The sequence below is a fragment of the Papilio polytes genome, unplaced genomic scaffold (genome assembly GCF_000836215.1).
Source record: "Papilio polytes unplaced genomic scaffold, Ppol_1.0 DF823935.1, whole genome shotgun sequence".
NCBI classification, from domain to species: domain Eukaryota; kingdom Metazoa; phylum Arthropoda; class Insecta; order Lepidoptera; family Papilionidae; genus Papilio; species Papilio polytes.
This window is the reverse complement of record NW_013525269.1, coordinates 1,500,005-1,517,224: the sequence shown is the minus strand read 5'-3', so window position 1 is coordinate 1,517,224 and position 17,220 is coordinate 1,500,005. Positions and strand designations below refer to the sequence as shown.

At 34.8% G+C, this 17,220-nt stretch overlaps 3 protein-coding genes and 2 non-coding genes across 6 annotated transcripts in view; 1 reads left to right on the top strand and 4 right to left on the bottom strand.

The window, feature by feature from the left end:
- LOC106101857 (4-coumarate--CoA ligase 1-like) overlaps positions 1 to 3,416 on the bottom strand; it is a 5,774-nt gene extending 2,358 nt beyond the window's left edge. The window contains exons 1-6 of the mRNA XM_013281198.1: positions 3,090 to 3,416; positions 2,477 to 2,684; positions 1,838 to 2,174; positions 1,241 to 1,403; positions 1,003 to 1,142; positions 390 to 528 (exon numbers count right to left, since the gene is read on the bottom strand). Of these exons, the coding sequence (XP_013136652.1) occupies positions 390 to 528; positions 1,003 to 1,142; positions 1,241 to 1,403; positions 1,838 to 2,174; positions 2,477 to 2,684; positions 3,090 to 3,206 (1,104 nt within the window). The 5' untranslated portion in view covers positions 3,207 to 3,416. The remainder of the gene's footprint in view (positions 1 to 389; positions 529 to 1,002; positions 1,143 to 1,240; positions 1,404 to 1,837; positions 2,175 to 2,476; positions 2,685 to 3,089) is intronic.
- A 1,720-nt stretch (positions 3,417 to 5,136) lies between these two features.
- On the bottom strand, positions 5,137 to 10,027 carry LOC106101859 (4-coumarate--CoA ligase 1-like). The gene is made up of 8 exons (XM_013281200.1): positions 9,606 to 10,027; positions 8,588 to 8,924; positions 7,950 to 8,112; positions 7,373 to 7,512; positions 6,962 to 7,100; positions 6,441 to 6,662; positions 5,971 to 6,141; positions 5,137 to 5,639 (listed from the first exon to the last, which is right to left on the bottom strand). The coding sequence occupies exons 1-8, from the start codon at positions 9,757 to 9,759 to the stop codon at positions 5,523 to 5,525; spliced, it is 1,443 nt and encodes a 480-aa protein (XP_013136654.1). The 5' UTR covers positions 9,760 to 10,027; the 3' UTR covers positions 5,137 to 5,522.
- Positions 10,028 to 10,152: 125 nt separating this feature from the next.
- Positions 10,153 to 10,268, bottom strand: Trnal-caa. Its single transcript has 2 exons — positions 10,231 to 10,268; positions 10,153 to 10,197 (listed from the first exon to the last, which is right to left on the bottom strand). It is a non-coding gene; the product is annotated as a tRNA-Leu (tRNA).
- A 4,398-nt stretch (positions 10,269 to 14,666) lies between these two features.
- Trnal-caa lies at positions 14,667 to 14,781 on the top strand. Its single transcript has 2 exons — positions 14,667 to 14,704; positions 14,737 to 14,781. It is a non-coding gene; the product is annotated as a tRNA-Leu (tRNA).
- An 830-nt stretch (positions 14,782 to 15,611) lies between these two features.
- The window catches only part of LOC106101908 (cullin-1), a 21,291-nt gene continuing 19,682 nt past the window's right edge, over positions 15,612 to 17,220 (bottom strand). For both annotated transcript variants that reach the window (XM_013281270.1, XM_013281271.1), the window contains exons 20-21: positions 16,338 to 16,451; positions 15,612 to 15,740 (exon numbers count right to left, since the gene is read on the bottom strand). In XM_013281270.1, the coding sequence (XP_013136724.1) occupies positions 15,660 to 15,740; positions 16,338 to 16,451 (195 nt within the window). In that variant the 3' untranslated portion in view covers positions 15,612 to 15,659. The remainder of the gene's footprint in view (positions 15,741 to 16,337; positions 16,452 to 17,220) is intronic.

The following is a 17,220-nucleotide window of genomic DNA, read 5'->3' as shown; positions in this document are numbered from 1 at the left end:
CCGTTCCAGATGCGGCCTGGAGTGTTTATTGGCCATTATTTCAGCGATTGTTTGTTCATTCAATTTGACTCCAGTGCTTACTTCCAGGTCGATCTCTTTGTTAGATCTCTTTGTTAGATCGGCTGATAGAAATGTATGGTAAAGTAGCACCTCTATAGGGCTCTATAGGGACAAGGGCAAGCTGACTATGATGTTGCGGGTGTCATCCGCCACAAGTTGGTCAAAAGTACCTAAATTAGCTATTTGTGTCTATTATGCAAACCACAAAAGTTACTTTTTGCATGAAAAATCTGATCCTATAATCTGATCCTAAACAGATGTATTATTTGAAACTAGGTTTAAACTGTCATCCAAGATTGTATGGTAGAGCATAAATAAAGTTCGCATACCTTGACAATTGTATTATAAGTTACTAAGCCAATACTTCCCGGCTTGCATTTCTGTCTATTAACGTACGAAGATAGCGATACTAAAAGCGTAGCTTCTGTCATCCCGTAGCCTTGGTAGACGTCGATTAAATTCTTAAACCTATAAAATATTTTATTTATGACCTCAGATTTCAAGAATATCTAATTATTATGAAGTAAAATTATATAAATATTTCAATAGCGCGCACCTTTGACTAAACTATCGCACTACTGTTTGGTCGCGCTTCGATTCCTATGAGCTTATATGGAAGTGCATACTACTCGATTTTAGTTGTGCAACTAAACAGTTGAATTGGCTGCGAAATAATCGACAATTGATAATCGCACAACAGTAAGCGATAGTTTAGTTAAATATGTGCGCTCGCTCTAAAGCAAAAAGCTGATTGTATTTCAATTTGAGTTAATGAAGAAACCGTAATAATTACAACATTAAAAAAGGTCAATTATTGTCGGCTTTCACACACGTAGCAGTCATTGTGTAGAGCACAAAGGTGTAGCGAGGTGTCGCATTCGAGGGGAGGGTACATCACACAGCTTAAGAACATCCGCTAAAAAATTTAAATACTGTTCTTACTTTGATTTAACAGCTTGGATAATATCTTGTTGGAGAACAGCAGCTCCGCATACAATAACTTCTACCGAACTCACATCGTATGAGAAAGACGTTTTACATATTGCCAATATTACAGATGGTACCAAAAGTAGTTTTTTAATCTAAAAAAAAAATAACATTTATCAATCCAAATCTCTAATAACTTTAAGATGTTGAAAGAAAATAATTGTGCTAAGACAAAATAGATTTAATACTGTACCTTATACTTTTCTATCGATCGTAAATAAAAATCTAATTCAAATTTTGGTAGAAATACTAATTGTAATCCAGAGTACATGTACATAAGCATCACCATAAGACCCATGCTATGATACCACGGAGTAATTTGCAATACATTTAATTTTGGATCACAAATATCCCGCCTGAAAGTTAGATGTTAATATTCATTAATGATCATATATGAATGGACAATACACAGGGCTATTTAACGTAAAGAGTAACATCTCCATGGGCCACTATGAAGGTGGAATTTGATGGCAAAAGCCCAAAACAGAGGTTGAGGGCAGTAACCCCCTCTTCTATTGAGATTAGAATAATGTGAAAAACACTAAAGTTGCACACCTAAAATGCTCTACATAGATGTCAAAAATGGTTCGTAAGTTTGCGTAAGTGAAAAATTTACCACACGTTGAAAAGCATCTTTGGAATAAAAAAAAATATGCCTCGTCCCCTTAATCATCTGCTGCCAGAGGCCAGACAAGGGAAAGGCCTTGAACGTTAGCTGGACACGACCTTGTACTTCTTAAGAGCTACCATAACAGTTATTACACGTTTCATACGATAAAAATGGACTTACGCTGCACAAATACCAATTAAATTTAAATGGCTTATCATCACACCCTTCGGCAGTCCAGTCGTACCTGACGAGTACATTATAAAAGCAGTTTCAGTCCCTCCATCTACTTCCACAGCTAGAAACTCTTCTATCTTTACATTCTCTGTGAGTATTGAAGTCGGAGATACTATGGCCAAATCTTTATAATATAATGCACCATTTGGTCGTTCTTCCTCAAAGAATATTATCTCTTTTATGCATTTCAACGACTTGAAATCGGTCTCGTGTACTTGGTACGCTTGTTTAGAGCAGATCAGATAGTTTGGTTTCGATATATTCAATACGTGTTTGAGCTCGTCTAAAAAAATTCGTTGTAATGTAAAAATGTACACCAGCATTTCGACAGTGTGATGTGGACATATTATGGATATGTTGTGCGGAGAGATGACTATGATAGCTACAAAGGTAGAAGACCGAAGGAGGTATGAATGTGCCATATTGTGCGAAAGAGAACTTGATTAAGAAGAAACTCAATAATAAGTTGGCTGATATTGATGTATGAAAAAGCGGTTTATACAGTACCGCAAGATGATGACGATGACAAAACTAAGAACGTACAATCATCCATACATTCTTCAACCTCAGATTCCTGTCATTTACCTTTAATGTATCCAGTACTTATAGGAGTAATAACTGCGCCAGTACAGGTCAGACCAAGAACTGTCGGCCAAATCTCAAGCCGACTTTCCGAGCATATCCCGATCACGTCTCCTTTTTTCACCCCAAGACGCACCATGGATACTGCGAGGTTCATCGCCGCTTGTACCATTTCATTGAATGTTATTTGTTCTTCGGTTACAGCATTAATCTGTGGTAAATTATTTTGTAAGTAGAATAGCAAGTTCCAGGTAAAATTGTATTATTTCCTTAATAAATGACGCATGGTAATGTTTACGGTAATCTAAAATAAACATTATGCTTAGGTCGCCCTGATGATTTAACAATCAGGTATATAAAATGTTACGGAGTAATTAAAAATTCAACTTCTTAGCTAAGTCAACTGTACATGTTTGTTAGAATTTGTAGCCTAAACAGCTGAACGAATCTCGATAAAATTTGCCATAGATGTAGAGGATAGTCTGAAAAGACACACAAGCTATTCATTTTTGGTTTTTTGTTTTCACACGGACAGAGTCGCATGTGAAAGCTGGTTATGAACAAATTTAATAATAAAATACGATGTAATTGTCCCGAAAAAATCGTGCAGTCTTACCATTGCAACTTTATCACCATGCTTCTTGTATCCTTTGACTAAATAATCGCCTAAATTTATTTTAACTGGGATCACGCTGTCGTCCGGTCCGTAGAGATAATTTGGGTTCTTCAACATTTTGCACGTCTCCAGCGAGCGCGAGTAAATCCAATAGTACAATGAACAAAGGAAAAAGCGTGTATAAATATGTTCAACAAGATTAAACAATGCTCCTTGGCTTTTAAAATTCAGGTAATTTCTTCTTATTATCTATCAATGCCAAGTAATTTATAGCTAAATTATGTATATTACTTACTAGTGATTACTCGCGACTTCGTCAGCGCGTAATTTAAAAATAGACTAAGTCACACCCGTCCACCTTAGCTAGCAGCTTCCTTTCTAGTAAAATTTTCGTTAAAATCACTCCGCCATTTTGAAGATTACAAGAAACAAATGCAAACTTGAGGACAGACAGACAGAAATTATTATATTTTAATAAGTTATTCAAATACGTCATCTTCAAAAAACTTTTTTTTATTACCTTACTAATATTTTAAATGTAAAAGTTTACATGTTTGGGTGGACGTTTATTACTTAGGTTATCTTCAAAATCTTGATGAAATTTAGCACAGATGTAGAATGATAGTTCGAAAGGCAACTAAGTTTATTTTTAATTCAGCGGTTACAGAATCACGGACAAAAGTTAATTTTATTAATCTGTATAGATAGGTTTGCTGCTAAATGTATACTTTACAATTTTATTGTAATATTAATGGCATTTTTTGCACACTGTACTATTGTTAATACAACACTTGCTCTGTTATTGCTCTTGTAAATGTGATCAACATTTTTTTGCACCGTTAACGGGTAAGTAATGCTTTGTTATTTACAAATAACTGACATGACCCGGTAACCATAAGAAACTAAATTACACTAGGACACTCTGTTAAAATCAAATATCATATATGCAATAAAATCGCCGCATATGTGCGTGTGTTTACGAACTGATTTAAAATAAATGGGTATGCATGTTCGATTTTCCCATGATGCCTTAATGAATGATTTGGGTTATTGAAGTAAAATTTGGAGATCCATCTTTACAGATTTAATTATAAGTAACTTTAAGGCCTATGTCCAACTTGGACACACAGATAATAAATAACAAATAAAATAATAATAAAAAAAGGCTAATAAAATTAACTAATAAATGTAATGTATCAATATTCAACTCAATCTATGTAATGTGACAGTAATTTAATTATCTGAATAAAGGCTTATTATTATTAAGAAAACTTTAAGAAAAATAATTTAGTCAGTACCGCCCAGGGCGCCAGACATGAAGGGGCGACGCATAAAGGCCCCCCTGCATAAGTTTGTACTGCAGTTAAGGGTCACGGGAAAAATCTCGCATCACATCGGTAATTTAAAACTGGCCCTGAGTTTGTCATTTATTGTTTATACGTAAAGATTATAATCAATTTGCTTTATCAGTAGCAAACGATCTCTTGGTGGGATTTAATTTGAATATGGTTATTTTTGGGTGTATTAAGTTTTTGCATAATCTACAGTATGTAGCAACAGCGCAGGGACCCGAATCTCCAATTGTATGTTAATTAGCACAACCACTAAGTACTACAAAATAATTACACACTCTTTGAAGTCAATTATACGTTGAGACACAGAGCTGAAACGTGATTGAGCCCGCTTTAACATCTTCACCCTGTAAGGCCGGCTTCCCCACACAGAATACTTGCGTGAAGTGGGAGCAGGTCCGCGTTACGACTGATGAGTGTGGTGCCGGAGGCCTAATTTTAGTCCCTTTTCCTTTCCACTCTTTTCTTAAGAGGAAAGGATGGAAAGGAAAAGTGGATTTCACGGTAGAGGAGATGCATATGAAGGGGAAATGTTCTCTTATGTGCGTCTCCTCCTCCGTCAATGAAGAGTAGGCAACGCATCTGCAATTGTGGATGTTTATGGGCAGCGATCGCTTTCCACTTCGGTGGATACAGGTGGCCGCTTGCTCGTTTGCCACCTTACATTATAAAGAAAAAAAAGGATGGGCAGAGGAAGTGAATTTGAAGGGATAAATATCCACTTTATGTGAGTCCCTTCCTTCGCAAATTAAGGGTAGGCGACGCATCTGCACTGGCGGATGTCTATGGGCAGCGGTCTTTTCGCCTTTCGGCGAGTTTAGATTATCACTCGCTCATTTGCTACCTTGTAATATAAAAATTAAAAAAAACACAGACATTGTTATTAAAAATTACTGATCTCGGTATTTTTTTTTTACTGTACCATCACACGAAGTAGTTCCATTACAATAAGTATATTTTAACTATGCTACTATGAAATCAGTGTTTTTTAGAAATAACCCCACATTTATTTTTCCCAAAATTTAAATTCATATTACAGCGATTCCAAGATAAATTAACATAATTTATTGTTCAATTGTGTTTACTGTAAATTAACTGCCAATTCCCTGAGATGTTTTCGCAGTATTTTGCCGCTAGCAGTCCTCGGTATTTCTGTTACAAAGTGTATTCCGCCTCTTAAATGCTTCGGGTTGGATAACTGTAAATTAATAAAGCCAATTTAAATAAAAAAAGACGATTAATAATCAATTTAATATTGTAAACCTACTAAAATGTTGAAAACTAGCTTTCGTCCGCGTCTCCGCACATGTTAAATTAATTAAAACCGAAGTTAATAGCCTATGTGCTTTTCCAGACTATCCTCTACATCTATGCCAAATGTCATAAAAATCCATTAGGCAGTTTAGGCTACAAACGCTAACAAACATCCATCTAAACTTTTGCAAAACTTTTCGGATTGATGTGACTAATAATATAGCATTTTTCTTATAAAAATTGTAAGAAATTTTCATTCAATCTACAATACTTACTCTTTCAGCTACAAACTGCCGCAGTTCTGCCTCGGTAGGGCTGGCACCGGGCTGCAGTACCACGAAGGCGACGGGCAGCTCGCCGGCTTCGGGATGCGGCAGCCCTACCACGCCTACGTCACGGACTCCCTCGTGCTGCATCAGGACTGCTTCTATCTCAGCTGGAGGTACCTTTAATTGGAAATAGGTTATCTCGTATATTGTTTTGCAAACACTACAGTATATAATTAGATGTATAATCAGATGTTTCAGTTATATTGTTGATATTGTAATTTTGAAGGTAGTTTATTTTAATATTATTTAAATAAAATCATCGTATCATTAAAATAGTAATAAATATAGCCAACGTTACTCAGTGATACGGTAGCTTTCGTGGCAAAAGAATTATAAAAATTAGTCAAGTAGTTTTTGAGTTTATTACGTTATATACAAAAATACAAATCATTTTTTAAACCAGTATAGATATTTACCTGATAAGCCTTGTATTTAATTAATTCCTTCATTCGATCGACAATATACACATATTTCTCTTCGTCATAGTAACCTACGTCGCCAGTTCTAAAGAATCCGTCACTGTCCAAACAATTATTTTTCTCATGTCCAATATAATCTTTGAGAATTAAAGGCCCTTTAATGCATACTTCGCCGTTTTCGTATGGCCCAAGAGGCTCTCTGGTTGTTACGTCTGCGATCTGTGAGAAATAACATCGTTGATGAAACTTATGTAATTGCAAATTACTTAAAAACCTAATAAGGACAACAACAAAGTAGCTGGCACTAGCATGCCGAGTACTGACTAAGTGACAGCTTTTGTTAGCGCTTATTTGTTTTCCAGTACTAAGAAAGCAAGGAGCTAGTAAGATTTTTATTTCGTGACAGCTAATTGCAAGTTTCTCGAAGGGTGAACATCTCGCCTACTTTCATATGAACATAATGTAAATTTCATTAACATTTTGCTGGCATAGTTTTAGATTGGTATATGAGTAATTACCTTTATCAAAGTATTAGGTACAACTTTACCAACACTCCCCGGTTTGGTCGTACCATCCGTGAAGAGACTGTCTATGGTCACAACAAATGTAGTCTCCGTCATACCATAGCCTTGACAAATGCCTTTCAAGTTTATGAATCTGTTAAAAATGAAAAAAGCAAGGTTGCCATGATTACTTAAATCCTTAGCCAATGGTTGAAGTTTTTATTGTCATTTGAATTTTGACTGCTGAACGGTTTTCAATAAGATTTGGTATAGACGTAGTCTGGAAGTCACTTTTGTTTTTTACCACGCAGACGGAGTCGCGGGTGAAAACTAATAAATAATAAAATAAAGTGAAGCCGCACTGGAACAGCTAGCAAAGTATTTATTGAAATTGGCAAATATAATGGTTTTAACTAAATTACGTACTTTTCGTTGACAGCTTCAATGGTCTCTTTCCTGAGGGTAGCAGCCGCGCTCATTACCGCCTCAACAGAGCTGAGGTCGTACTGCGAGGATGTCTTGCTGAGAGCCATCAGTACAGGTGGTACCAATACTAGAAGATTCACCTAGAATGAAATAAAATAACTACTAATTTCCCCTTTGACTGGTGTCCAAACTAGAGTACCGCAGACCAAATAAACTGATAACAAAAAATTATCTACTATTTAAACAGACTTTGAAACATTTTTACAAAAAAAAAAAAAGAAATTCAAGTTTGTGAGTTATATGTGCTAAGCAGTGAGTAGTGAGTTTTTTTCTTAAATTATCTTGTTCAATATTGTAAAGAGGAAAGATTTGCATTTTTGTATAACTATATCGAAATAACAGAACTATACAATTTTCGTTTATTTCAACTTGTACCACTAAAAATTGTTGTCAGTTTAAAGTTGAAACAAATAGGTTCTCTATACATATTTTTTTGTTAATTTTTTAATATTATTGTGCCACAAAACTTTCTTCTTTTGATTTTTTACCGTGGTAACATACAACGTTAAATACTTACCTTGTATTTCTCTATTGTTTTTAAATATAAATCCATCTCAAACTTCGGTAAAAAGACATGTTTGCAGCAATGACTTAGATATATAAGTGTGCTCATTAAGCCCATAACATGGTACCACGGTGTTATATTTAAAACTATTTGTTTAGGATCAAGTAAACATGACCTAGAAACAATCAAGAAGACAAATTAAGACAGAGAATTAGGATTGCTTCAGTATTTTTATAGAGATAAAAAGGGGTAACATCTATATCTTAATAATACTATAAATACGAAAGTTTAGATGGAAGTTTTTTAAAATTTGTAATATAAACTTCTGAACGGGTTTCGATGAAATTTGGTATATAGAGGATAGTCTGGAAGAACACATAGTCTACTTTCTTTTGTTTATTTAATTCCACGCGTACGGAGTCGTGGGCGAAAGCTAGATAACATTATAAAGAAAGATTTTTATTTTTGTATGTAACTAATAAACTAAAAAACTACTTTACCGATTTCAAAAATTCTTTTGCTATAACAAAGCTATAATATCACTGTGTAACATGGGCTATCTTTTTAAATATTTTTTTTAATTTCTTGCAAAGAAAATCGCGTGCAAAAGCCGTTTTAAGTCTTTTGTCAGTTATCAATAATGTACTTACATGTTGAACACTATTAATATACTTAAATGAGTGTGCAAAACTCCTTTAGGTAATCCCGTAGTTCCTGATGAATACATCATGAAGACCGTATCAGTCTGCCCTTGAACATCTACCACTTCGAATTCTTCATATTTAACATTTTCCTTCAACATCGAATTAGGAGAGATTGTAGCCAGGTCGTTGTAAAGTAATGCACCGTCTATTCTCTCTTCACCGAACAGTATAATCTTTTCGACGTAATCTAACGACATGAAAATAGCTCGATGAATATCGTAAGCTTGCTTCGAACAGAAAAGATATTTCGGTTTTGATATATTCATAACATGTCTCAGTTCATCTGTAAAAAGAAAAATAACTTACAGTTAATTAAAAAAATAACATACAGACGAATTGAGTACCTCCTTTTTTTAGGAAGTCGGTCAAAAAAATATGCTCTGTTGGAATGACATTCGGGAAAAGATAATAAAACGACACAATTCTGGAGGTTAGTTTTCATAGTTTTAGATGTTTCTAATCTGGTGTCGTAAATAAACACATTTTCGTATCAGCATTGGACCCGGACGAAGCCAAGCGGGCAACTAGTAGACACCAATTCACATAAATATCTGCCATATCGGGGTAAAACCATAAGTTAGCGAAGCAAAAATACCAGCATTTTCAGTAATTCTGGGAAAAAAAATCCTCTCTATCTCACACGCACACTCACAACCACTCATATACACATATACATATATGCATATGCCAACACTTATGAGATACGCTACATGTAATTCATATTTCTTTAATTTTAATTTATAATTACTAATTAAGAATAAATTTAACTTTTTTCTGTAATTTATATGGCCCTGATACTTTAGTTTTTTCTTTCTGTTGTTAAATGTACCTGAAAGGGAAGGCATTGGCTCCTTAAGCACAGGATTTCCTAGCTAAAGAACCAAAGCGATATTGTTCCCGTAATCAATCATTATACAATATAGAATTATTATTATCTAATATTTCATAAGTAGTTTTAACATACCTTTAACATATCCAATGCTCAAAGGTGTCATCACACCTCCAGCGCAGACTGCTCCGACGATCACAGACCAGTTCTCCAGCCTGGTCTCTGAACAGATTCCTACCGTCTCTCCTTTCTTTAGACCGAGCTGTGAGAGAGAGACGGCAATGTTCATGGACGCTTGGAGTATGTCATTGTACGTGACCGTTTCATTAGTAGCGCCGTTTATCTGAGAACATTATGCTGCATTAGTTGCAGTACGTAAGATCTGCTATGTCATAAAAGACAGGCGTGTGTAGAAAAATATTAAACTGGTATTCCTGTAATTTAAGAAAAGGATAAAACACTGTCAAATGATGTAATAGTAATTTGTTTATTTTGTTCGCTTTGTTATTAGGTAACATCAACAGATGAAGGGCGTGTTAACGACAAAAAAAGTTCTCGAAACATTTGTCTTGTTTAACGAAACAAAACATTTTTTTCTTATGTGTAAACAATGTAATTAAAAGTAATTCAACAGCTGGTTGTATTTCGCGGTTTTCTGTTTAGAGAAATAATAAAAAAATTCTGTCAGAAGTGGGATTCGAACCCACGCCCTCAGAGAGGACCAGAACGCCCGCAGCCCACTACAATGGGCAAGGAAAACCTTGAGTCTGGCGCCTTAGACCGCTCGGCCATCCTGACATGTGGTCGATGTGCTAAAATTATCTAAGAGTTGCAATACATTTCTTCAATGTTACAATAACATAATTGATTAAGCAATAGATTTGTTTAACTAACACAGAATGTTGCTGACTTAAGTAATATACTCGCGTAATTTTTCTTAAACGTTTTGAACTACAACTAGGTCAACTAAATAAGACTAGGCTTTTCAAGGAATAATGTCATGTATTTATATCTATATGTTAATATTCAGTTATATCTAATTGCTAAATCAACTGTAAAACATATAGGCGATTTATTTTAAAATCATAGATAGTCTGACAAATTGTTTGACCCGGTGGAAGTTAGTTATACTAAAATATAACAGCTCACTAGCGCCCTCCATGTTCAATTAGAACTCATTTATTTCCATGTATCTCTTGATACGGTAGCGCTATTGAGCAGCGATGCTTTTTATCCCGCAGTGTTGCATTTTGATCGCTGGGTGAATGAAATAAGAATCATTTTAAAACGTTTCTACGAACGAAAGCGTTAAAAAAAACGCCAGTACGATTGATGCGAGCTGAGATACGAACACGGACACAATAGAAAATATCAAGAAGTACCCCATTAACCCCGTATTTAACTATCATTATTTTTTATTGCATAAACACAAGCTTTATTAAAATGTGTGAAGATCGATAATGAGATAGCATAGTAATGTTTTAGCACAAGTATAAGAATAGTCTATTATCAATGTCCTCGTGCATGGTTAGTATTCTCAACGCGCAATTGTTTTTAAACTTTTTTTACTCGTATTAAAAAAAAAAAAACAGAATTATTGCGCAGATTTTTAAGTGACAATCCAGTACTTGATATACACTCAAATTGCCTTGTTTAATTAATTTTCGTGCAAATTATACGATGTCGTTTGTCATTATTTTTTTAACATCAATATTGCTATGTTTTTTAGTCTTATTCGTGTGCACAGAAATAGAATCTTAGTAAGTAGCCTATGTGTTTTTCTAGACTATTTTACCCACATCTTTGTCCAAATACACCGAGATACGATTTGGGAATACGTAGTAATTAGTAACAAACATTCATCCATCCAAACGTTCTTATTTAAAATTATACTATATATCTTTATTCGCTTATTTATTACATAAAATATTTTACATGATTTATATAAATATAAAAATTAAAACATATTATGTTAAAAAAAGAGCACCACAAGCTGAGGAATCGCATAACTCAAGCAACCAGTGGTCAGGGCTGCAGAGACAGGAACCTCCTCACAATGCGTGCGGTTTCTAAAATAACTGCCTTTTGAATCGAGCCCTTAATCCAGCTGTCTAGTGAGAGCTTCTTGAGATGTTAGTCAAAGCTTTTCACTATTAGCCCGTGCACCGAAACGGCTATCAAAATAATGGTAATCGATTACATACGCCACATGGCGGTAACCTCGTCGGCCAGATCTAAATATTTTAATATTTTTAATTTCGGCTTTCACGAGATTCTCGTCATGTGGGATAATGATATCGACTAACATTATAGAACTCTCAGACTGATCTATTATTACTATATCAGGTCTATTGGCAGCAATAGTTCTTTCTGTAATAGATTGATCCCAGTAGAGCGTGATACGACTATTTTCCAGAACTGGTGAAGGATTGGTACCTCAGATTCCACAAGAGCATATTTTTGGATAAGTTGCTAATGGATAATCTTGGCCACTTTGTTATGTCTATGCAAGTATGCACAGTCCGCAAAACGAGAACAAACGGAAACGATATGCATAATACTCAGAATGCCGACAACATGTCAGACAAATGTCAGTCGTACCATCCTTTAGGATATGTTTCCGGTAGTTGTTAATTACGATGACTTCGTCCATGATTGCAAAGACAAAACCTTCAGTCTCTCCAAAGAGGTAACTGAAGCGTAGCTAAGCCACGGTTATTTATAATATTATTATGAAATATGATTTATGTTTTACATACATATATATATTTAACAATTGAATACACAGCATTAACATATTCTACGCGAATGGTTTACTCGCTCGATGCAATTCAGACACAGAAGACAGGTGGGAAGGTTTTTTCCGCGTTTTGAACAGTATGTAGCATGCTGGAGGTCAAGTCCTTCCCATCTTAAACCATTATAGAAAGGAATAAAACCTGATATTCAAGAGAGGAGACGCATAGAATAAATAATCTTTCTGTACGTATCACTACAGGCCTTGCGTTTTTCTCGTAGAAATTTTCATAATTTGACTAGTTTAGAGAACACCGTACAATCTACATTTGTTATTGAACAAATGAAGCCGATATTTTTATGAGGACAACCTGGACCGCTTAGGTAATAATGTTATCAAATAGTTTCACCAACAATAATGTTTTTAATACTTACCAACGCAATCTTGTTTCCGTACTTCTTAAATTTCTTGATAAAGAAGTCCCCCAAATGTAATTTTGATGGGATATAATTTTCATCTTCATTAAACAAGTATTTTGAATTTCGCAGCATTTTTGGCGCGTCGATTTCAAGACGGAGGCAATTTTATAATGACTAAGTGCCGGTGTTAACAATCGCACAACTATATACAAATCTTTACATACAATAAACTTAGAGTGTCTGTATGTTCTGTCATATTTCCAATTTATAACATTTTTATCTATCTGTCTACAAAACCGAGTTTGTTTCGGATAATCTCCGGCTGTAAACAACGTAAAGGTAACTGATATTCGCGGAAATGTTATAGGTAACGTAGTTTTTCTTATTTTAATTCCGTGCAAACGCAGTCGCGTGCGACAACTAGTACTTTATACAATTAAGTCGGCTCTAAAAATGGCATTGACTATAATATATTAAAAATAACGTGTACAAAAAAAATAATTACGTATTACATGTTGTTTTAACCTTTATTATTTTAATATAACTAATAACAAGTTTTATTATTGTTTATGTTTGTTAAAACATGATCATTTTAATAAATACAGGGTTGTAAACATTTTCCACTTGCGTAATTATGTTTAGAATTAAGAAAAAATGAACTTACGAAATAATATTCATAATATCTACACTTCTATGTATATATCTATACTATTATAATAAAGCGTAAACACACACTTCTTTGTTGCCAAGATCTCAGCAATTACAGCATGTTTTTGAATAACCCTTTTTTTAATAAAAATTACCTACACTTGCGTCACGCTTTAGGCTATATATTTTAACGCCTTTAAACTTAGGGGGTAAATATTTTGGTTAAAAACCCTAATGTGGGAAAGAGACCATATATTGCTGCCAACATCAAGGAAGCAAGGTTGTCATCATGTCATGTCATTTTGACATTTGCAATTGGTAATTTGACATACGTAAACAATAAAATATTATTTTCATAATTTTATGCGGATGAAGTCGCACGGGAACAGGTAGTTTTTAATAAATCTAGGGATATTTGATAAAAGATAAAGTTTGTTTTATTCATTTATTTTACTAAAGTCGTCTTTATTTTTTAACAATAGGCCATCAGCCTTTTCCTACTCCCGTAGGGTCGGCGCACCGGGTTTTAGTCCTCTAAATAACTCTATCATCCATCATCTTAATCATCACTCCCTTCTTGATCATGACTCCTTTTACGCAATCCATCCATCTTTCTAGGTCTACCTCTACCAATGCATCTCCACATTAATAACTAAAGTCGTTCTTGTTACATGCGATTCACCCCTCATGACATGCCCATACCACGCTAACCTTTTACTCCTTACCTTCTCTACCACTGGGGCTACTCTGAAACTTCCTCTAATATACTCATTTCGTATCTTATCCAATCGTGATACCCCACACATCCATCTTATTAAAAATCTTACATGTATATTCTTTAAATAATAACCAAAGTGATTTTGAGGCTGCAAATATCAATATTATCTACTTTTTAAAATCCTCTCATGTTGTCATAAGTCAAATGACCTTATTATGTACCTTGAGTTTTGATTTTAATCTAGAAAAATCTTTCCTCTATTTTAATTATTTCATTAAATATTATCCTCTTATTATTAAGACTCGTATTTTTATTCCCATGGTTTAAAAAAAATAAAATTGATTTGTATATTTATTAAGTAGTTACTTTTAAATACTAAAGTAACATTTATTTTTTAGACAAGTTATGAATGGCCGTTGTTTCTTGATGTATTTATTTATTACTTTATATCGCATACAACGGATATACTAATATAAAGAGGACAGATTTGTATTTTTGGATTTCTGTATGTATTCGAATCACGTCAATACTGCGCTGATTTCAAAAATTCTTTCACCATTAGAAAAGTAATTTATCTGTGAGTAACACAGCCTATACTTTTATTTGTTAAATTCTACACGGACGAAGTCGCGAGCAACAGCTAGTGTATACTAATTTCAGCACATCGACTGCATGTCAGGATGGCCGAGCGGTCTAAGGCGCCAGACTCAAGGTTTCCTTGCCCATTGTAGTGGGCTGCGGGCGTTCTGGTCCTCTCTGAGGGCGTGGGTTCGAATCCCACTTCTGACAATTTTTTTGTAAATTTTCTAGCTGTAAGTTGAAAGAAAACAAAATAAATATATTCAACCAAACATGCATCTCTTTTTTTCACATCATAAGGTGGCAAATGAGCAAGTTGCCATCAGAATTTGTTAAAATTGTTAAACGACCGCTTCCCAGACATCCTTACCGTTACACTGTTTACCTTTGACGGAAGAGGGACACATAGAAGGGAAAATATCCTTTTCCTCTTCATGCTTTCAAGGTTACTAAAAGCACTCACTGAGCAGACTGTTACAATAGTCGTCTATTAAAATATAATATCAATATTGTACTAGTATTGTTAGGAAATAATTAAATAGGCTTTTTAATTTCTTATGTTTAATCTACACAAACTAACTCCCTTGGCATGAGACGACAAGACTAGTGGCAATTACCTGTAGATTAGAAAATATATAAATTAATACAAAAAGGTGTCGACAATCTTTAGAGATCCACAGATACTTGATAAAAATATGTTGACAAGCTTCGTTTGAACGGAAAAAGGATTTTTACTAAGCCCTTTGGCTATGGCCAACATTTAAGAAATATATAAATTTGATATAGGGGATATAGTTTTCAACGTTCTTTGTACGTATCTTAAAATAAAGACAGGCCGAGTTTCTGTGTTTGATTTATTTCTAATGACTATCAGGCTCTAGGTATCGCTAGATTGTGAAAAATGTTTGAAGTTGTTTATATATTTTTGACTTTCTTTGGCAGTCTTACTCCTAGAATTGGCTGGCGACGTATTCGTGTCTTCAATGACTATTATTTCGGTATTTATTCTATGGGAAGATTAGGTGAAATAAAATAAGCAATCATAATGCTGTTTATATTTATTTATTAACATATAGTAGTATAACGCATCACGCCAGGTAGCTGTAGGTGTCCTTCTCGCCCTCCGTGCGCTCCAGGTATTCCTTCTCGATTAATATGTCGATACATTTCTGTTAACAATTAACACAACCTTACTATATCTTACATAAATTATAAATGCGAAAGTTTGGATGGATGGATGTTTGTTAGAGTTTGAGATGCCGAATTTGATGAAGATCGAATGGATCTGAATAGTTCTAACTAGAATAGGCATAGATGTAGAGCATAGTCTGGAAGAACACAGGCTACTTACTTTTTAATACCATGGGGACGTAATCGCGTGTGAAAGCTAGTAATATTGTAAATTCGAAACTTTGGATGGATGTTTGTTATTGCGCATCTACGATCAGAACTGCTCAATGGATCTTGATGAAATTTAGCAAATAGAAAATACTCTGAAAGAACACATAGCCTCATTACTAAGATTTTTGTAATTCCGCGCAGATGAAGTCTCGGATTAAGTTAATTTAAAAACTCCTACAGTGCTGATTAGTAACATATTAAAGGGCTCTTTAGTTGTTTTTATAGTAGTCCTTAGTTGTCCTATACAAGTGTGTGAGGTTATTATCCTGGACAAGCAGACTGTGTATAGAATTGTTAAAAAACAATTATAACACTAATGTAGAAATAAAGACCGCCATTGTCGAATGTATGTTATAGTGTAGTACCTTGATAACGGGCACGCGCGGCTTGAAGCGCGACGACAGCTGGTTGAGGACCTCCACCACCAGGTGCTGGTGCTTCAGAGTCTTGCGGGTCTTCATTATCCTCACGATCGCAGCCTGACACACAAACGTTAATACAAAACTTATCTATATATATAATATCATCTTCACCGGCTCACATTACATCCCCACTGGGGTTCAGAGCCTACCATAAGTTGTGAGTATGCCAGGGCGGTAGATTCCCCTGGATCTACTGCCTTAGGCGTAGGCACGGACCTCCCCCATTTGAGGGTGCTGCTGATGGCAGCAGACGCAGGCCAGGATCGTGGAAGTGAACCAAAACCGTGCCCATGGCCCCGGCCCAAGGCGTTAGAGGAACCGAGGGGTTTAGTGAGCATGCCCCATTATGGGGAGAGTCTCACATAACGGCGCGGAGTAAAGCATTCCCCTCGGAAAAAAAGGGGTGACTAGGCCAAAGTCAAAGTGCCGTACTACGAGTTGGTTGACTTTATACATATCTTTGAATTTCTTGGCCGATATATGCATACATAACGATGTTTTCCTTCACCGTAAGGACGTAGGGTTAATTATGAACATATGATATGAAAAATCAAAAATCACATTGGTACATGGCGGGATTCGAACCCAAGACCAACAATTAAAAGGAACAGGGCGTAGGAAATAGGTGTTTATTGTATTTACAAAATTTAATTGTAACTTTTTAAAATTTTACCTTTTATATTTTAATTTATTGTTTTTTTTACCTCATTTACAATTTAGCATTATTTTTTTTTTAAATTTACTGTAATTACTTTACTTAAATTTTGTTTTTAAATTCTAGTCCAAATTTTATTAAATAGTAATATGGTTAAGATTTCGATGTTAA